Source organism: Neoarius graeffei, chromosome 15 (assembly GCF_027579695.1).
Source record: "Neoarius graeffei isolate fNeoGra1 chromosome 15, fNeoGra1.pri, whole genome shotgun sequence".
Taxonomy (NCBI): domain Eukaryota; kingdom Metazoa; phylum Chordata; class Actinopteri; order Siluriformes; family Ariidae; genus Neoarius; species Neoarius graeffei.
This window is the reverse complement of record NC_083583.1, coordinates 1,447,301-1,471,082: the sequence shown is the minus strand read 5'-3', so window position 1 is coordinate 1,471,082 and position 23,782 is coordinate 1,447,301. Positions and strand designations below refer to the sequence as shown.

General features: G+C 44.3%; 1 protein-coding gene across 1 annotated transcript in view; it reads left to right on the top strand.

The window, feature by feature from the left end:
• Nucleotides 1-1,861: 1,861 nt before the first annotated feature.
• lmo1 (LIM domain only 1) overlaps nt 1,862-23,782 on the top strand; it is a 68,326-nt gene continuing 46,405 nt past the window's right edge. Inside the window, exon 1 of the mRNA XM_060940393.1 lies at nt 1,862-2,471. Coding sequence (XP_060796376.1) covers nt 2,450-2,471 — 22 coding nt within the window. The 5' untranslated portion in view covers nt 1,862-2,449. The remainder of the gene's footprint in view (nt 2,472-23,782) is intronic.

Here is a 23,782-nt window from a genome sequence, read left to right as displayed (position 1 = left end):
AGTTAGCATAGCATCATTGGTATAACAACACTTTAAAAATAAACAAAAACGTCCCACGATCCACTTCACACTGCAGTAAACACCGATTGCTTTAAATGTCTAATGGTCAAAATTATTTGTCTGTGTGTCCTGTATGTAAGTATCCTGTCAGTCTGTTTACAGACACGCCCACAATGCCTTTCACTCCGCCCACATTTCAGTGCATGAGCCAAAAAAACCCCACACAATGTGCTTCAAAAACCATAATGACTGAAGGCACAATGAACTGAGAATAAACAATAAACAAAGTGGCTTAGTACGTCACGTGAAAGTGATGTCATAACCCTAGCTGATCTCCAGGGGGCGTGGCTTTGTGTGTATGTACTTCATTTAGAAAGGTTTTAGAAGTGTTTCCTCACATAAGAGTCAAATCTGATGCAGTGAGAAAAGTAAAGAAAAATAAATTCTTATGTTGTTGTATTTCATTAAACTGATTGAACTCTGCATGAAAAAAACTCCAACATCAGCACTTCCCTTTCTGAACCAGATTAAAGCCAGGAATTTGAACACAAATCCAACATTCAGGTGAAGATGTGAAACTGGACAATAAAGATAGATCCTGTGGTCTGAAGCACCGATGTGGACCTTTGTATTGTTTTATAATAAAAGTTTAGCATTAATACAGATGGCACTTCGGATTATCCAATGTAATGAGAGATTAGATGTCGGATCGTTTCCTGCTGATGAACAGCACATCTGTAACTGTTGCATCTCCTCTAGAGCTTCATCAGGGTTGGATCTCTCCAGGTTAATTGGTGAAAAGTCTCCTCGGGGTGAGAGAAAGCAGTGAGCTCAGGAGTCTTCATGAAGCAGTGACACTTTTTTTCATAAGGGAAATAACAGCGAACAATTCTATTAGCCCAACCTGAGCATGTTCGTATCTCATCAGAACTTGGCCCAGCTGTGCTGCTGCTGTTGCTCCCAAAATCAGGTTTTCTCTGGCATCAAGCCCATTTACTGCATAAATCACTCCATAAATCTATTGTACATGCTGTAATGACCATCACACACACACACACACACACACACACACACACACACACACACACACACACGTCTGACTATCCTTGTGAGGACCTTTGACTGATGAAGCTAATTAATGCAGTCCAACACCTCAGTAACCTGGAAGGTTAAGCACTATATTTTATTTTCATTCTATTTTATGATTAATATTCCTGAACAATATTTACATTTAACACACACACATTTATTATTATTATTATTATTATTATTATTATTATTATTATTATTATTACCAGAACGTCAAACCAAAACTGCTGGATATTTGTGTCCTTGTGGGGACATTCGGTCATCACCAAGATATAAACACACACACACACACACACACACACTTTTCCCTTAGCCGTGGTGTGCTTTGTGTTTTGTCAGAATTAATGAGAAAAGTTCCCCTGCCCTCGGGGTAATTAGTGTCCTTGGAGTTAAATAAGCTAATACTTAGACACCTCTGGCACAAGCAATTATGTTTGTGTATTGAATAATTGATTCAAAGAGGTGGAGGAAAGGCGCGCGCTAATCAGATCTGCAGCATAATGAATTGATTTAATTAACAGGGGAATCCGCGGCGCTTCTCTGGGAAAAAAGAGAGAGAGAGAGAGAGAGGGGGGGGGGGGGGAGCAAAGCGCGTACACGCACACACCGAGCGCGCGCGCACACGCGCACATACACTCCCTCCACCCCTGCGCTCCCCGTGCGCGCGCCTTCCTGCGTGCGTGAGTGTGTGTGCGCCTGCGCGCCTGCGTGCATTTATTCGAGTGAGCGCGTGGAGCACCGAGCGCATAAATTGTGCGCGCGAAAGGGGCAGAACGGCGGCAGGCGCGAGCGATGTGTTTCAGCCGCTCCGTCACACCACCGGGATCCCGCGCTCCGATTATCATCATCATCATCATTATTATTATTATTATTATTATTATTATTTCTCCCTCCTTTTTCTGCCGTTCTTTTGGTTAAACACACCGTTTCACCTCCACCGGAGCCGGTTCGGTTCGGTTGTTTTATTTTTCTTGTTTGTTTGTTTGTTTTCCGTTTTCTGAAGTTTGAGGTTTTGCTCGGATCGGAATGTAGCCGTCACGCGCGCGCGCTGCCTCGGGCTCTTTATTTCTGTTTAGGCGACTTCACGGATGTGTGTGCACGAGCGGGGAACCAAACAGAACCTTACAGAACGTGACTGAAACGGAACAGCACCACACACACACACACACACACACAGCGCGCTCACGCGCGAAGCCTGCAGCAGCTCGCGGACCCTCTTTTTCTCTAATCATTTTAATTATTTTATTTTAAACCGAGAGACAGAGAGAGAGAGAGAGAGAGAGGGAGGAACAGGAACAGAACCCTGCTGGATCCGAGAGCAGCGCGTCCTGAGCCGGACTCCTCCTCATTCCTCAGGACCATGGTGTTGGACAAGGAAGAGGGTGAGTACCGTCCGGTCCGGTCCGGTCCGGGTTCAGGGTTTGTGCCGCGGAGTGACTCTCTAGCGCGTGCGGCTTATTTATTTTACTGGACTCAGAAGAGAACATGTTTCAGGTTTCATCTATAACACACTCACTCACACACTCTCTCTCTCTCACACACACACACACACACACACACACACACGCGTCTCCGATATGAGGCAGAGCTGGAGCGTCTCAGGCTGAGAGAGTTTCACCTTGATTCATTTCAGAAGAGATCATGAGCATGTCACGTGCGAATCTCTGATATATTAATAAGGAGTGTATAATAAAAATAACTTCAATCATCAGTTCTGTGCTCATGATGCAGAGAAACAGAGAGGTTCTGGTTCCTGTAATCAGTACCTGAGCAGACAGTGAGGGAGTTAACAAACTCCGAGAGCAATAAGAACCCCTGACTTGACCTTTGCCCTTTGTCCGGCTTGCTGAAGAACATTCCCTCTGTTCCAGGATTAATATTTATATCAGAACTGAAAAAGTGCTCTGTGTTGAATTTTCCCTCTGAATGTGAAAAGTAGCCTCGGATTCCTCTGATTTCTTTATTTCCTCTGATTCCTTCATCAGGTGAAACTGTGATTCTGATCCGCTATAAAAAGCTCCCTGACCCAGATGTGCTGTTCTCCTGCAGCGCTCACTCCGGGCCCACTTTATTATTTATTTTTAGTAATGCAATGTAGTAATGGCCTTCACTTCAGACCCATTATTTATGTTTTGAAAATGGATATTTCATATCACATCCTTTCACTCAGCCATCTGAAACCCAATAAAAGAGGCATAAATTTGTGCGCTCTCTGTGAATACGTGTTGTGCGCTAATGTACCCGAATTAACTCAACTGTAAATTGTCTGGTCTGGACGTGCGTCTCACTAAAAGTTCCCCCTTGTATGATTCATGGCTCGGGATTGCTTTTAACTGCCATCGGCGCAGCAGTATGGGGAAATGTACAAGGTGATGCAAATGGCATTAGTGGGAGAGGATGCACAGGAGCATGTAATGCAGTCAATAGTACATTAACTACTGAAGCCCAATTACAGCGGCGCAGCGGCAGAGTGGCTTTTAGGAGCATTAGGACTTCCAGAGGAGGAGGGAAAAAAAAGCTTAGATCACCTGCTGCTCATTGCCTAAAAGCTTCACCCTTTACATGCTGGGGCCGACCAACTGCACTGGCATTTACACACGCACGCACACACACACACACACACACACACACACACAATACACGATACACTAAAACATGGCCTCACTCACAGCCCAGTACGGTGTAATCAGTGTGTGTGTGCGTGTGTGTGTGAGAGAGAGAGAGCAACAGGATGAGTGTCAGTGTGAAAGCCTCAGCATGATCGTGCTTTATGCAACGTTCCATCTCGACACAAACAAGCTCAATGCTCTCACTGAACTTACTCAGATTTCAGAAGACGATAATCACAAACACTCAGAGAAACATCGTCTCTCCGTCACACACCAGTCAGTGAGTGTGTAACTCGAGGTGTTTATTCTGTCAGGGAGAGAAAAACGTCATCGCAGCTGAACTGTGCTACATATCAAGATGTCCGTACTTCTGCACACGACACTTTTATGCTCCAGTAAACGAACATTTCCTTTAGGTTTTAATGCTGGACGTTGGAGTAGTGAGGTCGGCAAAATCATACAAAATATATTGTGATATTGTTTTAATTATAAAGATGTGTATCTGCACACTGTACCTGTACCAGGATGGAGGGATGCAGTGAGATGAATTGTTGGAGCACAACCCTTAAAAATGATCTTTTTTTTTTTTTATTAGCTCATTCAGCTGCAGGTCAGGCCCGATGAGTTTATGCAATCACGCGTCATCCGTTATCGCCATCCATCCACAATTTCAAAAATCACTACTCCTCCTAAAGGACTGATTGGATTTCAATCAAACTCGTGTACGATGTTCCCCGGGTGGGTGTGCATAAAAATTGTCAAGATGGTGGTGCCACCTGCCATATTTACGATTTTACGGGCATCTGAAATATTTGCGTGACTCATCACATTAAACGCTACTTTCAAATTCACACAACAGCAGTGGTCAGTATGAGCTACAGCCTCATTGAGCCTATTTTTGTTTTTTGCTTTTGGTTGCCAAACATTTTGATTTATGTCTCGACCTAAAACGCATCCAAACCCATTGTTCAGTACAACACGCCCGCTCTCACCTGGACGTTTCGGCTCATTTCCTGCTTCTCAGTGCAAAATATTTTAGATTTCATTACCAGGCTGCTGCTTTCACACCTGATCACGGCAACTGGATGGAGTTTGAGTCACGCTGTCAGAAACAGGGGTGCAGTAGGATTCCGGTTCTGTCCCCTGAGGTACAATGTACACTAATGTACCCCAAGGGCTCATTATTGGACCTCCGGGTCACCGTGTATATTTCAGGGCCAGCACAGGAGCATTATGTTCCCGAGCAGGATGTAAAGGGTGCAGATAAATACCTGAGAGGGTTCTGGTTCTGTCCCAGTGCTGAGCCACTGTGCCTCCACAGGTCCAATAACATACTTTATTTTCTGAGAGCGTCACATGGTAGCAACATTTTTGACTCGCATCTTCACTGCTGATGACGTGATCGACTCCTAACGTGACACATCAGTCTCATTCATGGTGCCACTGATGAACTTCATGATAACACAAAGTGTATTTTAATTTCTCACTGAATGTGAAAAAAAATTACTTTGAAATGACCAACAAACACAAATCAGATGATTCCTGTGATCATTCGCACCACTGCGCTCTCTGAGACCCTGAGGATGGGGGAAAAAAGAAAGAAAAGAGAAATGTATTTTAATTTCTGACCCCATGCGCGCACGCACACGCGCATGCACACACCGTCTGTCTGTCCAATCAGATTCATCCATTCACAAAGCGTGTGACTGAAAAGTGACGTTTGATCCGAACGCAAGGCAGAAACTGTAATAAAACTCGTCTGCGCTTCAGGCTCTGATTTTTATGTTGAAATAATAAACATTGCTTCATGCTTTACTCGTGTTACCATGGTAATTCTGTCTCGTAGCGATGTTATATTGATTTAGGAAGTGGACAGTAATATTTCTTTTGTTATTTCTTTCCTTTCTCTGAGTTGATTTCTAATTTCCACTCGGAGATTGCTTTCATACGTTCCTTAAGTCTTTTTTCTCCTCTCCTTGCAGTGTAATTTTCTCTCCTGGTATTTGCTATTTTCTAAGATTATTGGCTTGGTTTTATTCTAAATTAAACTTTGCCAATTTCAAATATTGAAATTACATCAATGTTTTTTTCTCGCCTCAGGTCTCGCGCAATATTACGCCTGCATTCAGGACTTAATACTCGTGTTCTCAGTTATATTGCATCATCCTGAAAAAGCCGACAAAACACTTTCCACTGTGTGTGTGTGTGTGTGTGTGTGTGTGAGAGAGATTCTGTCCATCTCAAGACACCAGCTGTGTCTCAGACCCATGATGTCTCACATCAGTGACTGCAGATGCAGATCATTTCCATCATTTCACTTCAACTCAGGGAGAGAGATAAAGAGCTACTCGGTCCTGAAAGTGTACCTCGTCTCGAAAGGAAGTGCCCCCCCCCCCACACACACACACACACCTTGCTAAGTTTATGCTAACACCAGCTCCATCGGTAGTGAGGCCCCAGTGAGACAAGACGTCATTTTTGGGCTCCGTTTTTAAAGACGGTCCCCCCGAGGCCCTCGAGTGCTGCTGCATTCCACACAGAAAAGAAAGACAGAAAGGTGAAATCTTCGTACCATTTGCGTTAAAAACTTGTCTGAGAATGAGCAGACACTTCAGCAGGATGTTGCTGGTCAGCATTATCAGAGCAGGGGATGCTGGGAGAAGTGAGGCGTCGTCCTGGAGGATGTGCTGTGAGTAAAACTCCACATGCTGAGTGTGATGAGAGCGATACGGCTCCATAGCGAAGATTTTACAGTAGCTGGTTTTTAATTTACTTTCCTTTGCTCTTTAACCCACTCGTTATTCCCGCGAGTGTCCTTGTTGTAGCTCTTGCTGCCACTTTCACACTGCAGGGACGTAGTTGGGGGGATCCTGGGGTGCCCCCCCGTCGGACCATACATTTTTTTCAATAGCCGCATAAGAATATTAGAAAAGCGCCCACTGTAATTTTTCTAACTTTTTTTTTTTTAACTAGATTGTCACCTCAGCATCATTAGGGTTTCTATAACCTTAACTTCCTGTGGTTTGGGCGCGAAAACCCAGTTTGTCAGAGTGTGTGTGTGAGAGGTGGATGCAAGTGCAGACATGTTAAATAATACACAGTGCGATATGAGCATAAAGTGCGTGAAACGCACACAACAGGCAAACAGTCCGAAACAGCAGGCAAAGTCGTAATCGAAGAAACAGGCAGGAGGTCAATCGAGGCGTGAACAGAATATCAGAGGCAAAACTAGACAAGATCAAGGGATGAGAAACAGGAGTCGAAAAACCAGGATGTCAACAAGGACAGGAAACAAGGCTCAGTAAGGCACACTAGACGTGGTGTAATACTTCGCATCGTCCTTGCATGGACGCGGTCCTTAAATAGCCCAAACATAGTCCATTGATTAAAGACAGGTGTTCTTTGTTAACGGCGCGCGTGCCGGAGCTCGTTAGGCACACGCAGCCCGAGGCGCACCTTCAGGTGCACAAGCCAAGGTGTGCAGGACTGACACAGTTCTGCCCAAGCGCAACACGATCGCACTAGAAAGTACAGTCAATCAGCCAGTGAAGCTGCCGACTTTTTAGTTGCAAATTACGAGTATTTCCTCGTGTTAATAATTCGCCATGTCAAAACAAGTGAAACTTTCTTCTTTCTTTTGACGTGAAGAGAGGTAAGCAATTTATTTATTTATTTATTTATTTTCCATCAAAGTTGCATTTTGTGGTTTCGAAGCTAAGTTTTAGTGCCGTTTCTAGAACACATCCTAGCTACGGCCCTGCACTGCAGGGGTCAGATGTCTGGTCCACTGCTGTGTGTGTGTTTATTGATTGATTGATTTATCAAGCATTGTTTTCTACTTTTTCATTCCTTTTTGTTTATAAAATTCTGGACTCTGATTGGTCAGGAGGGAAGGTGTTGATTAATTCCCTCTAACAGCAGCTGTGACTGTTGCGCAGGTTTATATTAATGCACTCGCTCTAATGCGTTATAATTTCTATAGCAATGGCTCGTTCATGAGGGCGTGTACAGCAGATGCTTCATATTAATGGGTTTAAAAATCACGGATACAGTGAAGTTTCCTGGAAGGAGAAATGTGTTTCTGTAAAATGTCTCTGGAAGGAGTCTCCAGTGTCAGTGCTGTGTAACAGTCAGAGGTGAAGCTGGAACTGTAAGATCTCCAATGTCTTCAGGACAGAGGAGTTTACACTTCTCTACAGTTTCTCAGGAACATGCTGGGACACGCTGAGGGGATTTTTCTTATTGACATCAAGAGAGAGTGAGAGAGAGAGACAGACAGGTGGGGTTTTGTCTCTCGGAGAAGACTGAAAGCTCAGTGAGGGTTTGAGTCGTTTACATCCACAGAAGCAGCTTGAAGTTTTTTGCTGCATGTTTTTGACTGAATGATTATATTAGGAATCATTAATGTGGAAACATGTTAATGTGTGTATCATTACTGTGTGTGTGTGTGCACAAGTTTGCATCTTGTTATGGACTGATGTATGGTTCTGCCAGTTAGCTGTTAAAAGGGCCGTGTTTAATCCCACCTGAACACCCCCCCCCACACACACACACACACAGCTTACTGACTGTCACTGCTGAGTTCGCAAATGTGTGTGTGTGTGTGTGTGTATTTAAGTGTGTATAAAAAGATCAGTTCATGAAGTGCACTTTCTATTTCCCTGTGTGTGTGTGTGTGTGTGTGTGTGTAGTTCAGAACCCATTGTGCTGCTGATTTGTGTTTTTTAATTTTTTTTTTTCAGGAGAGCTGTTGGGGATTAGTGAAAGCAGGGAAGTGTGACTGAATTATGAAACAGGAAGTGCTGCTTTTCTGCCCAGGATGTGATTTTAATTTCACATCGCAGGAGAAATAAAGCTCAAACATGTTCTTCAAAAAGTTCCTTAATATTCCTGCAGATTGCAGCGACTCTGTATACACACACACACACACACACACACACACACACACACACACGGCACTAAAATATTACCTCACTTTACTGTGAGAGAAACCTTTCATGTGTGTGTGTACATGCTTTATGCAGTAATAATTTTTAAAAAATGACTAGTTCTAATAGTACAGTTTTCAGCATTCTCCACTTTTCAAAAATAAAAGGTGGTGGGAGGGGTTTGGAGGCCGCCTAGGCCCCCAACGGGGTCCAGGGGCAGAGCCCCGGTGGGGATCAAGGGGTGTGAAGCTGACAGACTTTGAGCTTTTTTGACAGTGAAACTGGCCAATAAATGGATAGGAAATGCTAAATCATTTTACAAAAAAATTAACACATTCTTACTGTACATATCATCTGACGGACAACGGCCAAAGATAGAACTTTGAATACAAGATGTTTTATTGGGTCCGGTTCCCCAGAGTAGCAGCAGAAATTTAACACAAAGTAAATTATAATAATAAGAGTTCAAGTAATTATTACAAAAAAAACTTTGTCAACAAAACAGAATACTGTATTACACTATGTTTGCACCACCTGATTACATGCACATTACAGGACTACTACAGAACAAACAGGGCCCATGACCCAACTAATCCACCTCCCTTCAGAGGGCTAGATATAGTGGCCTGTCCCCACCCACTGGAAGATACCAATTACTTTATATTACCAACATCGCATAAACCATACATTTACATAACAATTTCAGGTCTAAGTGCATCCCAATAATCTCTATAATTCATAAACAAAATACCCAATTACAATAAATGCATACATTTTTACAATACACAATGTTAATTGGGTGAAACCACTCCAATCAATGCACGAGCTGGTGTGCGTGCCCGAGACTGGCACTACAAAGCCACCCCAGCCTCCGTAGTTCGGGTCTTTTGACCCAGGAACCTGGAAGTCCTGCAGTAAACAACCACAGGGAAGCAAGGGGAAAATGCAGCTCTCGCCTACACAATCACAGATACGTAAAATAAAAGACCAGAACTTGACTAGTGTGTGTGTGTGTGTGTGTGTGCTGTTATATGATTACTGTAACTGTGTATGGTCAGAAAAGATGATAGATAAGCATAACCAGTGCACAATAACACTACAAATAACCTGCGTGTGCACCGCAAAGTTATTTAGCTGCTGGCTAGATGCAGCTTGTAGCTTCCAGCGTTACTATGTGTCAGTATAGTGTAATGTGGTGCGGTGTAGTGTAACGCAGGGATAGACCTCAATCTGCAGAGCTCTGTGTCACAATCTGTATGCAGCCGCCGGATGTTTTTCTATTGCAATCGCGTGACCCCTTCAGGTAGCACCGTATGCATTCATTTAATGGTCTTCTGTGTGTTAAATAGTTACAAAATTATAATGAAGTGAATACGATTTATTTGGTGTACACTGATGAAGTTACATATTTTTTATTTATTTATTTATTTTTTGGCCAAGGGAAGGGTGGCGGGCCAGAATTATGACATGGCGGTGCGCCACTTTAAAAGTGCCCATGGAGAACATTGGTTTTTAAAGTTAAAAAATCTCCACACAGTAAAATATATAAATGTGTTTGCTGTAAATCGAACAGTATGAGAGTAAAACTGATTCCCATGTGGATGTGTTCTTTATACAAAATAAAAACAAACAATAATGTAAACACTCGGTTTTAAAAACTGTTCTAAATATCGTAGTATTTTCTTAACCAAAGTGTGCATTAAGTTGGAGAAAGAAGTGAAATAAACCCTGACAGGGTGGAGCAGGAGGTGGAGCAGAGGAGTCCTGAATCACCCTGAAGGGGTTTAGTTAAAATAAAATACAATCATGAGCAAATGATGCGAACAAAAATTAGAAAAATGAATAGAGGGGCACTGAAGAGAAATCTGCAAGCAAAAAAAAATCATTTGATCCCTTTAATGAGATACCAGCTCTCCTGTTTAACACTAAGCACTAACGTCTTTGCTTCACAAATGAAGATCTCTGAAGGGGAGGTCCACATCTACCACAGGTACGCTGCCGCCTCATGAGGCCTGTAGCTGCAGATGAAGGTTTGGTCAAGGTTAGGTTTTGAGAGGCCTCGAGTCATCCTCCTGTTCTCCTGTATTGGCTCTACATCCATTATCATCATCATCATCATCATCATAGTTTCCCACGTGGCGTGAGATCAGCCTCGGGGCACGGTTGCCTGGAGCAGAGAAATCTGATCAACAACCACATGAAGCCTTGCTTGACCATAACTGTCTTTAAGGCCTGCTCTTTATCAACCCTGAGCCATTCTTCCACCTTCTTCTAACTCCTTCTCTTGTCAAATAGTACAGCCTTCTGTTTTGCATCATTTGGCATTCGGTACGTGTGCTAGGTATTTGAGGTGCTGGACACGACATAAATCCTCAATTGATTGTGATCGGGTTATTTGATGAAGCTTAGCATTTAATATTTTGAAGGCCCGGTCCAACGGTTGGCCTCAAAATCAGTGGTCTCCTGAAGAACTGTACACCACCAGGTCACATGGCTGGTAGCTTGCACTGACCAGTTGTGGTGATGGTTGATGATGCAGCAGGAGAGGGATTGTTCAGAGGGTGTTTGAATCTCTTCTGTGGAACCCCACTGTAATGGCGACCATTATCAAGTTCTCCATACAGCATGATCTTGGGCAGGTGATGATTTTGCATCCTGGAGATGTGCCCAGCGTATCGAAACTGTGCCATGAGGAATACAGACTTGATGCTGGAGGTTTTGACTGCTTTGAGGACTTCAATGTTGCTGACCAAGTCTCACCAGTGGATCTTGAGTCTGGTAGGAAGGCAGCGCTGATGGAAATGCCCAAGGAGGCACAAATGATGGCGATAAAGGGCCCACGTCTTGGAGCTGTACAGGAGGGTCATGAGCATGACAGCTTTATAGACACAGATTTTCATGTCCTTCAGGTGGTCATTACACCAGACACACTTGAGTCTGTCAGAGGCACTGTCTGTTTTGGCCAGTCTACTCTCAACTTCTTTGTTGGTCTTGGTGTTTGAGGAGATCACACATCCTCAGTAGCTGAACTGGTGGGCTGCTTTCATCTTGGTCTGATTGATGCAAATGCTTGGTGGGGCTAACCTTCATGGGATGCAGGCTGGTGGAGGACTTCCATCTTCAGGCTGATTTCTAGGCAGATGAGTTGAGCACCTTTTGCAGAGCAGGATGTTATTCTCTTCAAAGCTAATTCAATATGGGGAACAGGGGCAGCATCATTGGCAAATAGCAGCTTGCTAATCAGCTGCTCTGATGTTTTGGTTTGGGCTTGAAGGTAAACAGGCTGCCATCTGTATGAAAGCAGATGGATGCGCCATCATCCATGTCCTCCATAGCCTGCTGCAGCATCATGCAAGCGAGTGTGTCTGTCCAAGAACACAGCCTTGTTTCACACCCTTTGCATTGGGAAGCGCTGGGAGAAGTCACTTCCACATCTGACCTGGCTGAGCTGGTTTCGTGAAGCTGGAAAGCCATGGCGAGGAACTTTGGAGGACATCCTAGTTTTTTCATGATTTCCCAAAGTCCTTTCCTGCTAATGGTGTCAAAAGCTTTAGTCAGGTCTATGAAGGGGAGGTACAGTCCTTTGTTCTGTTTTCCGCACTTCTCTATCTGCTGTAGGACAAACACCATTTCTTCTCCCCTTATATCACCATGATCTTCCTCCCCTTATACTTCAAACCAAAGCTGGTAGGCGACAGCTGCAGTTCACACATGTGGCGGTGCATCCTGGCTAACGACACTTGGCCATGGAGTCCCATAGATCTCCTCTACCCTGGCTGGTGACTTCATTGTGGATGTTTGTCCAGTGATAGTGTTAACATCACGCCCTTGGATGGTTTAGTCCATGAGCTGAAGTGGGGTACCAGGGTGTGGCACTTGGAGACGTGAGAGATTTGGGAGATGGGTGTGGACCAGTGCGCCCATCCATCCTCGAAAGAAAGTGCAGCTACCAGGCAGCAAAGGGACTACTCTCTACCCAGAGCTCCTCCACCCCACCACACCTACAATAACACACCCACACACCAACACCCACACTGCACTAATATACCCATAATACACTAACACCCACACACTATACTAATATGCCCACACTAACACCACACTATACTAATACACCCACACTAACACCACACTACACTAATACACTAACACCCACACACTATACTAATATGCCCACACTAACACCACACTAGACTAATGATGATGGTCTGACTCATCACTTGCAACAAATGTCCTCCTCCTTGCAACAAATGTCCTCCTGAGAGCCTTCAGTGATGATGGCATTGATGACTGATGAGTCCAATGCGAGGTGAAAAGATCTTGTTGCAGATGGTGCAGGTGAATGGTGGCACATAAGGTTGGGTGTTCTGGGTTTGGGCAGCATGCCTACGTTGCCTCTTCTCCACAAGCCTCTCTGTGCAGGCTACCTCAAAGGCCTGACAGCGAGTGTGGCACAGGTGGCACCATTGGCTCCAGTCTTGAGCAGTCCTCTCCCAACTGTCTAGGTTTATATCGTACTGCTTGAGTGTGGCCTTCAGAACATCTTTATAGCGGTTCCGCTGTCCACCTTTGGAATGCTTGCCTTTGCACAGTTCTCCAAAGAGTAGGGCTTTGGGAATTCATTCTTCTCCCATGCCAGCAATGTGACCACACCATCGCAGCTGAGCACGAGTGAGTAGAGCCTCAATGGAGGTGATCTGGCACCATGCAAGGATCTCAGTGTTGTGGATATGGTCTTTCCAGCATACATCGCATATCTTTCTGAGGCACCTCATGTGGTATTGTTCCAGCTTCTTCATGCGAGCATGGTAAGGAACCCATGTCTCGCACCCATACATCAGCATAGGCAAGACAGCAACTCTGTAGACAGCGTTCTTAGTAGACAGACAAACTCCTTTCTCTCCCCATAGCCTGTGCTGCAGGCGACCAAAGGCAGCGGCGGCTTTGCTGATCCTGATGCTGATGTCATCGTCGATGCAGCCATTCTGAGTGACCATGTCGCCAAGGTAGCAAAACTTTTCAACCGACTAGAGATTCATCAGCTATGGTGATCACAGGTCTCAATGGTGAGGTGCCTGGTTTAGGTTGATGGAGTACTTCCATCTTTCTGATGCTTATGGTCAAGCTGTATCTTGTGCATGAATAGGAGAAAGCATCAACCATCGCTTGGGCATCAGAGAGAGAGTGGGCAATGAGCACACAGTTGTCCACATAGAGCAGATTTTGGAGTAGCATTGTGGAGGTTTTGGTGTGGGCTTTGAGCCTCTGAAGGTTAAACATGCTGCCATCAGTTCTGAAGCGGATCTCTATCCCTTTGTTGCAGTCCTTAAAGGCCTCCTGAATCATGGCAGAAAAAAACAATGCTGAACAGCACAGGGGCCATCACGCAACCTTGTTTTGTTCCATTCCAAATGGTAAAAGGGTCAGAAGTCTTCCCTTCGTTCAGCACACGTCCAACCATGCCGTCGTGGAAGGAGCAGATGACACTGATCATTTTGGGGGCGCAGCCAACCTTTGAGAGTAGTTTCCAGAGGCCATCCCTCCCCACAGAGTCAAAAGCTTTAGTGAGGTCCATGAACACCATGAACAGGTCCTGCTTCTGCTCAGTGCACTTCTCTTGCACTTGCCTTGCAGCAAACAGTATATTTATTGTCCTTTGAGATGCACGGAAGCCGCACTGGCTTTCTGGGGTGATATGTGATACGAGCTGTAAGGTTGTTAGTGATGATGTGAGTGAGGACTTTCCCTGCAATTGATGGTAAAGAAATGCCCCAATGGTTGTTGCATCAGTGTCTGTTGCCCTTGTTCTTATACAGGTGGACAATTAAGGCATCTTTAAATTCTTGAGGCACGGAGCCCTGCTCCCAGACCAGGACTAACAGGTTGGTCAGTTGCTCTGCAGTGGCTTGTCCTCCATACTTGTAGATCTCGGGAGGGGTGCCATCTGAGCCAGGCGCTTTGCCTTTCAATAGCTGCTTAATGGCCTTTAGGGTCTCTGTGATGGAAGGAGGGTCATCTAAGTCTTTTATGACTGGCCTCTGGGGAACTTCATTGAGGGACCTCATCTGAGATGGTAGACACACGATTGAAGACAGAGTCGGAGTGTTCCACCCAACGTGCTAGGATGCTTTCTTCGTCTCATAGTAAGGTGCCTCCATCTACTGAGAGGAGGGGTGTGCTGCCTCAAGATGTTGGGCCGTAGACTGCTTTTAGCCCTGTATAGAGTGCCTTTGAGTCATGTCTGTCAGCAGCTGCTTGCAAGTCCTGGGCTCTTTCGAGCCACCATTTGTCTTTCATTTTGTGTAGAGTCACCTGCGATGTTCTTCTCAGCTGCTGGTATGAGTTTTTCTTCAAGGAGTCACTTTTGTTCTTCACATATTCCATGTGGGCTTGGTGTAATCTGTCTAGCAGGGCAGTTGCAGCTGTGTCATTCTCATCGAACCAGTCTCGGTGGGTGCGCTTTGTAAAGCCAAGCACCTCTTCAGCTGCTCAAAGGGTGTCACTAAGGAAAGTCCAGTGCTCTTCAACATCAGCACCCCCAGGGACAGGGGTAAGAAACCTGTCCGAGATAAGTTGAGACAGCTCTGATTTGACGTTGTCAGACTCTAGTTTTGCGACGTTGAAGTTCTTCCTTGGTGGGTTATGCCTAGTGCGAGAAACTGCTTTGAATGAAAAAGAAACCTATGAGCGGAGTAGTCTGTGATCCAAGTAGTTAGTGGTTCCTCTCATTGCCCTGGTGATGAATATGTCATGGATGTCATGTCTACAACTGATGACGATGTCTATTTGGTGCCAGTGACCAGAGCAGGGGTGCATCCAAGTGCCCTTGTGCATCTTCTTCTGCTGAAACATAGTGTTGGTAATCACCAGCTGGTGTTGAGCACAGGTGGAGAGGAGGAGAGTGCCATTGGAGTTTTCTTTTGCAATGCCGTGATGGCTGATGATACCTTCCTAGGTTGTGTGGTCATTACCGATGCAGGCGTTGAAATCACCTAAGACCACCAGTTTATCAGTGTGGGGTGTTTGCTGTATGAGATGATCCAGTTCTTTGTAGAAACTCTCCTTTGCTTCGTGGGGATAGCTCATGGTTGGACCATAAGCACTGATGAGGGTCACACAGCCTCTGGCCAGTGTCAGTCTCATCACCATCAGACCACATTTATACCACATGGAAGAGATTCCAGGTACTTCAGATAGCAGGAATGGATAACAAATCCCACTCCAGCCTGGTGTGGCTCATTTTCTGGATGACCATTGCAGAAGAAAGTATACCCTGCTCCCCTCTCAGGGAGCTCTGAAAAGCCTAGGAGACGAGTTTCACTGATGGCAGCAATGTTGATGCTATATCGACAGAGCTCTCTGGGAATGATGGCTGTCCTTCTTTCAAGGTTGTTGGGGTTGTCTTGGAGTGTTCAGACATTCCATGCACCGATGAAGATCTTTTGTAGTTTTCTTTCGACCGCTGGGTTGGATGATCAGTCCGCTGCAGCTGTCGGGCAGCTCTGGTGAAGCAAGCTTTCTTTAGGGGTTCTTTTATACCCCTCTCTCTAGTGGGAGAAGGCAGTGCTATCCCTGAATAGGGCTGCCTTGTCGTCCAGGCAGGATACGAACAGGGCCATTGCTTCGAGTTGACTCCTGAGCGACAATCACACCTGGGCCGCCACACATGGAGATTTGTGGCTAGGGGCTTCCAAGAGCATCCTCTCCCTGCCCCTGTCATCACGCCTCCCTCGCCATGGGACTTGGTGAAGTCGAAGATGAAGGATGAACGATGGAGATGAAGCAAAGAGGAAACCTACATGGATGAGGGATTAAAGTGATGATGAGTTGTGCAGGTCAACACCACTCTCTCCTTCATAGCCAGCGTTGAGCACAGGTACGGAGACTGCAATGTGTGCTCGTCAGCTATGGGCGCAGTGGCTGGCCATGGTCCTCACTTTTGAGAGATGCCCTTGCAGCTGGCCACATCAGCTGGGATTTTAGATCGGAGTTGCCTTCTCCTAGGCCAGGTGCCTTCCGGTGCTATAGGGGCTGGCCTCCCCTGATTGATTGCACGTTGGCCGTTGGCTCACTGGGAGCTCTTCCCCCCCTTTGACAGGTATTGTTTTTAGTCCTGCAGAGTGACATGCCACCCTCCCCACCAGTGTGAGCTGGTGAGGGGAGCCAGTTTAGACACCAGCTACCCGTCCAGGTGGCAGGTTGTACTGGGTTACATGTTACCAGTAGCAGACTCCATGCCTGACCTGACACACACTAGACTAACACAAACACCACACTATATTAATACACCCACACTACACTAATATCCACACACTATACTAATACACTAACACCCACATTAACACTACATTAATATACTAACACCCACTCTACACTAATAATTCACCCATAATTCACTAACACCCACACACTATACTAATACACCAAAACTAACACTACACTATACTAATACACTAACACAAACACTACACTAATACACTAACACCCACATGACATTAACACCACACTACACCCACAGTAACAGTTAAAACCTCACTACCACCTGCACCAACATCTCACTAACACCCACCCTCCACCCCCCTGTGTTTTCTTGTCGCACTTAAACGTGAAACTCTCCTGTGGCCTGCTGGAGCTGATAATGGAGTGGCCATTCCATTTAACTCTTGAGTTCTCATGCTACATCAATAACTGCTGATGGTGTGTCCATTCACTCGGAGAGATCGCCTAACTGCTGTGGAGAAGGGCACACACACACACAGTATATATGCACTAACACTAATGCTTTTTCTAATACGTTATGGTTTCTATAGTAACGGCTCATTCACAGGGGCATGTCCAGCGGATGCTCCACCAATCATAATAAACAGAACAAAAAATAAAGATGTGTAATTGATAAATGATGTGAAGTGGGTGTAGGTTTTTTTTTTTTTTTCCTGTCAGGAGAAATGTGTTGATGTAACGTTTATGGAAGGAGTCTCCAGTGTCTCAAGCTGTAACTCAGCTTTCATACGTCTTCAGGATGGGGGAGTTTATGCTTCTCTGCGGTTTCTCAGAAACATGCTGTGTGGGTTTTTTTTTTTGAGAATGAATAAAGAAGCTGGTGAGGGAAGGACTGTTTATAGCTGCTATAACGTAAGAGAGAACAGGAACTCGCTCATCTCACTGACATTGTAACTGTAATGTTTGTTATTATAATAAACTTTTTAAAAATTGTAATTGTTGATAAATTGCCAAAAGCATTTCAATCCAACATTAGCATTAATCTGCACTTCTGAGTGAGCACTTAAATGACATGGGCTCCGACACTCCCCAAACTCATGGCTCCCACAGAGTCATGTTCATTATTCGACTTTAAATTGGTTTAAATGGGGTTCTGCTCCCACGAGTTCTCTGAGTTCTGTAGCTCCAAACGCCGCACCTGTCTTCTGACATCCTTCTAAGAGAATAAGTGAACGGTAATTGTGAGTAAGAGGCACATTTCACACATCACTTTTCTAACCTTGGGTCTGACACAAACTTTTCAGAGGCCTGCTTTTACACTCACATCAATGCATTTTTAATGCTGACAAAAAATAGTTTTGGGCCTGATTGCATGTCCACGGTATTTTAATAAATAATCATAAAGAGGCCGTGGCGGTGCTAATGGCTGTCAGGAATCATGAAGTGGCAGATAAGATTGTAGCTCTTTCTTCTCTCAAGGTCTGAACAGATTTATGGAATGGACAGATTTATTCCTGTTATTGAAATGCTAACGTGGTCTGAAGGAGATGAAGAAAAAAAAACAGTTGTATTTATATATGAAGAGAAGATGCAGTTATCAGTCAGAGCTTTGAGTTGTGTGTGTTTGGCTATAAATGGGAATTATTTTGTAAAATGTGGATGATGGATGAGTGGATGGATGAAGGTCACATTCCAGCTTCTTCAACATGTATTAAAGGTCTGATTGGTTCTCAGTGAAACTCTGGTGTGTTCGTGCAGAATACTGGTCAGAAGAGATTCATTTTCTCTCTGGTTTCTTTCTTGCTTCTCTTTGCTCTATTTCCTTTTTGGAGCAGGAACGATGACTTACTTCCTCAATTACATATATCGTCATGCTAACAAGCTGCCTTCTGTAACAACTCCCAGTTTTTTTTTTCTTTTACATGGATTTCTTTTTAATTAATCCCATCTGAATAAATTAAAACTAATAGTGAGGTATAAAAGTGTGCTGTGTGTGGGGGAACAGTATAAATTATGTATAAAATATGTGCGCAGACGTGTGCTAATGAAGTCCCATGAACTGTAAGCAAAACGTTCTCACCAGCTGACAAAGTGTTCAGTCCAGAGATGAAAAAAATCTCGAAAGTGAGTGAGAAGCAAGGGATCTGAGCGCTGAGTTCAAGTGTGAGAAATGCACGTGTGACGCGATGGAAACAAGCGAGCGGGCTGAGAGAGAAGCGACCTCCTGTTTCCAGACTCTTCACGCTGCAGCTCTGTGTTACTGCAGGCCCTGACGCTGCTGCCTCCCTCATTTGGGCCGGATCACCAGTAATTTTGCAGCGGGGGGAGGAACAGCGGCTGCAGGGGTCAGGACACTTGTAACACGTGAAAAGAGCAATTATTCCTGGAGACAAAACCCTCCTTTATCCTGGGCAGTGCGGAGGTCAGCGTGAGGGAGCAAAGTGACTCGGTTTCACCGGGGCTAATTAGCAGCAGCAGGTCTGCTGGAGTTTAGTGAAAATGCATTTCCTTTATGAACGCCCTGTTTTTATTCTGAATAGCTGCTCTCCGCTTTCTTTTCTTCCTTCCTTACAAGTGCTAATGTGTCATAATTAGAGGGTGTGACAGTATAAATCAGCATACGTTCTCTCTCTCTCTCTCTCTCTCTCTCTTTCTCTCTCGAGCTTTTTCACTTTTCTTTTCAAACCCAGGAGGAAATGAGAGGAAATCGGTTTCCTACGTTAATTTGATTGCTTTGATTCTGTGCTGTATTCTTACACGTTGAATTCACATCAAATTTAAAGACGAGCTCTAAGCACATTCCACAATTAACCCAAAATGGAGGTTTTCATGAATTAAAGTGATATTACACTTAAAAGCAAATTCAACCAAGTAACTGACTGTAAAGCAGGAGAACCTGGGATTTGTTCTGTGTCCTAGCCATGTGAGAACATGAGATCACCAGCTCAGGCTAACACAAGTGTTCTTAGGTCAAACCCATCCAGTCATTCCAGGTATCGCGATGCCAGAATGCAAACTTTATTGCATAAATATAAATCCAATTTCCGCCTTGCCATGTTCCAGCTGCTGTATTCCTGTGTGCTGTGTGAGCGGAATGATAGTCTACAGGCTCAATTACAGTAATGATGGGAGCCGTGGAAAGACACTGATTCCTGCAGGCAATGGCAAGACATCTGTGTGAACTTCTCATTATCCTCTACTGATGACAAACTCCAGCATGGATTGGCATGGATACCATTTTATTTATGCAGGGAAAAGTGTTCACTCTCAAACCTGCTTATTACTGCTAATGACCAGAGCTTTCCATTCAGAGGGCAGAATACTGAAGTGTATGGAATACTGAAGTGAAGAGTCAGGAATCCTCAAATGTGTGCAATACTACAGGCTGCTTACAGTAAGTGTAAGGAATACTGAAGAGTCTGGAATACCGAAGTGTATGGAATACTGATGTGAATTGTAGAGAATACTAGAGCAGGGCTTTTCAAAGTGTGGGGCGCGCCTCCCCTAGGGGGCGCCAGAGTTCTTCGGGGGGGGGGCGCAAGGTCAGGAAAAATACACCAGAATAACTTACTATTGCGGACATTTAGCGAACTTCAGCTGGCCTTTGCCAGAGACAAAATGGATCGATTTTTAGTACCTAAAGCTACAGTGAGTGAGGAGACAGAGTCTGGGCCAAGCAAAAAAAGAAGGAAGTATGACCACGATTATTTAAAGTTTGGATTTTCATGGACTGGATCTGAAGATGCTCCACTGCCACAGTGTGTTGTCTGCCAAGAGGTGCTAGCTAACGATACTATGAGATGTTTAAAATGTGTAAAACAAGATGTTTTTTTTAAAGCACAGATGTTTAAAATGTGTAAAAAAAAGATGTTTTCATAAAGCTCATATGTTTTAAATGTGTAAAAAAATGTTTTCAAAAAGCACAGATGTTTAAAATGTGTAAAAGAAAAAAATAAAAATGTGTACAACAACCATTTTTATAAATACGAATGGAACATTAAGTATAGCAACAACAAAAATTGTAAGGGGGGGCGCTGTTGTTTATTTGCTCTCTGAGGGGGGGCGGACTCTCCCACACTTTGAAAACCCCTGTACTAGACTGTATGAAATACTGGCATGATGTTTAGTAAATAGTGACGTGTATGGAATACTGACTTGGAGTGTAGGGAATGGTGATATGTATGGAATATTGACATGTAGGGAATAATGACCTGAAGTGTACAGAATATTGAAGTGTATGGAACACTGCACTCCTGTGTTAAATAGAACCGATGTCAAAGGAAAAGGAATAATTTCACATTACACGTTCCCATTTATGCCATGAAATGCTGTGTATGGAATACTGATTCTTCTTTTGAAGCAAGTGTTCGGAATACTGACCCTATGTTTTTTTTTTTTTTGTACATTTCATTTTCTTCTATGTTTGACAATTGGGCCAAGTTTTACATTGCATTGTATTACATTACAGGCATTCAGCAGATGCTCTTATCCAGAGTGATGTACAACATACTCCGAGCAGCCTGGGGGGCAGTTGCTGGTCCAGGGGAATCAAACTGGTGACCTTTTGGTCCCCAAACTGCTTCTCTAACCATTAGGCCATGACTCTTCCATATCAGTTTTATTAACCAAAATGTATATTGTTTGTTAGCCAGACTTTAACCCACTTGAGAAGTCAGGTAATTCCATAATATCCACTGAAAGGCAAAAAGAGAAGTTTTCCAGAAGAGAACCTGCGCGTGAACATCCTGAGCGTTGTCTTATGATGGAACTTTTAATTTAGAAATTTAAAAACACTTGATTATTTAAAAGGATTAAGATCAATATGAATGATTTACACTATACCAAACCTCACAGGCTTCCTTAAGAGACCACCCCACCCCACCCCACCCCCACTCTCTCTCTCTCTCTCTGTCTCTCTCTCTCTCTCTCATTACCTGGGGTTTCTGAAAGCATGAACACACTGCTGATGTCAGAACCACGGTTTGTTATACATGAAGAACCTTCAGCAGGAGATTTGCGCCACACGACTGCTTTTAATCCCAAACACATGCACACTGCTCGCCTCCGACACTCGGCTCTCCACAAATCACTCGCTCTGTCTTTTAGACACCGACATGGATTTCTTTTTAGTTTTGATGCTGTTTATTATAAAGACTGAGGAACTGAACATGTTTATTATTCAGTAACGAGACTCAAGTGAATTTGTGTGTAAAATGTGTAGTGAATGAGAAGCATGAGGATAAACGCACACCATCTCTTTCATCATGTTCATATTTTAATGAGATTTTCAGATTAAAAGTTTTTACTGTGGAAATTAAGACATTTTTACAATTGAGTTTGTTGACGCTTCGAATATTTCATGACATCATGTGTGTGAGAGGAACAGGAGAAGAACTGAAGAGGAACTGGAGAGGAATTGAAAAGGACCAGGAAGGGAATAGGAGAGCAGATGATCTTCTCTTTTCGAAGATACACTGAAGATGTGATGACTGTGCTGTGGTGCATTTGGACACCTTGAAAATCTTCTCCTTTTTCAGAATCTTAAATACAACAAAACGCTACAGCAATGATTTGATTTACTGATGGCACCAAAACCTGGTGTTCTACACACAGATCTACAGTGGAGAGTACACGCTCTGACACATTTCAGTGCAAAAACAAACATTTGTAAGCTATACGATGATTAAAGACAGTGATGGATAGCAGACTGCATGGCAAATATTAATGTCAGATTATTGGGTTTTTTTGTCTGGTGGAGATGATGACTTGGCAATGATGAAATTCTCTTGAAGAGAAAAAAAAGCTTTTCCTGGTAGAATATGAATCATGATGCCGGCCACAGGATGAGCTTTTTTCTTTCACAACATGGAATAACCTAGGAAGGACAGCAGCTCTTGTATCTGTTAAATGGATTGGATTAAGTGGGAACTGCCTCCTCAGGTATAGCCCATCTCTCACTCTCTCTCTCTATTTTTTATTTGTTTGCCAGAGACCAAGATGCTGGGTTTGGAGAGGAGGCTGTTAGATGATCAGCATTTTTTACAGTGTGTGGTGTGACAGGTTCACACTCTCGTCTCTCTTAAACACAAAAATGACGTCTCTCTGTAGCAAAGCAGCATTATGATTCACTTTGTGCAATTGTTCTATGATATTCTATCAATTTTTAGGTCTTGGAACAAGCTCAAAAATCAAGAGCTGCAAGTTTTTATTTTATTTGAGAAGTTATTTTAGAAGACAAAAAAGTGTTTCCAGAAAGAGATAGCAGTTAGAGGATTAACTACCAAAAAATCTGAGAGAGCGAGCGAGCGAGCAATGAAAGACTGACTGGCTGGGTTGAAGTGGGAGGACAGAGAGAGAGGAAGGGAAGAGAGGCACATACAGACAAAGAAATGGAGCAGGTCTTTATGTAGGTTATAGTGAGGTATGCCTCAGGAGAAGGTAATGGAGGTGGTGAGGGAGGAGGTGCCGTTGGTGTTGGCAGTGAGAGAGGAAGTAGTGGTGAGAGAGATGGAGGTGAGGGAGGAGGTGGTAATAGAGGTGGTGGAGGTGAAGGAGGAGGTGGTAATAGAGGTGGTGGAGGTGAGGGAGGAGGTGGTAATAGAGGTGGTTGAGGTGAGGAAGAGGTGGTAATCGAGGTGGTGGTGGTGAGGGAGAAGGTGGTAATAGAAGTGGTGAGGGAGGAGGTGGTAATAGAGGTGGTGAGGGAGGAGGTGGTGGTAGTGTTGAGGGAGGAGGTGATAATAGACATGGAGATGAGGGAGGAGGTGGTAATGGTGGTGGAGGTGAGGGAGGAGGTGGTGGTGGTGAGGGAGAAGGTGGTAATAGAGGTGGAGGTGGTGAGGGAGGAGGTGGTAATAGAGGTGGTGGTGGTGAGGGAAGAGGTGGTAATAGAGGAGGTGGTGGTAATAGAGGTGGAGGTGGTGGTAGTGGAGGTGG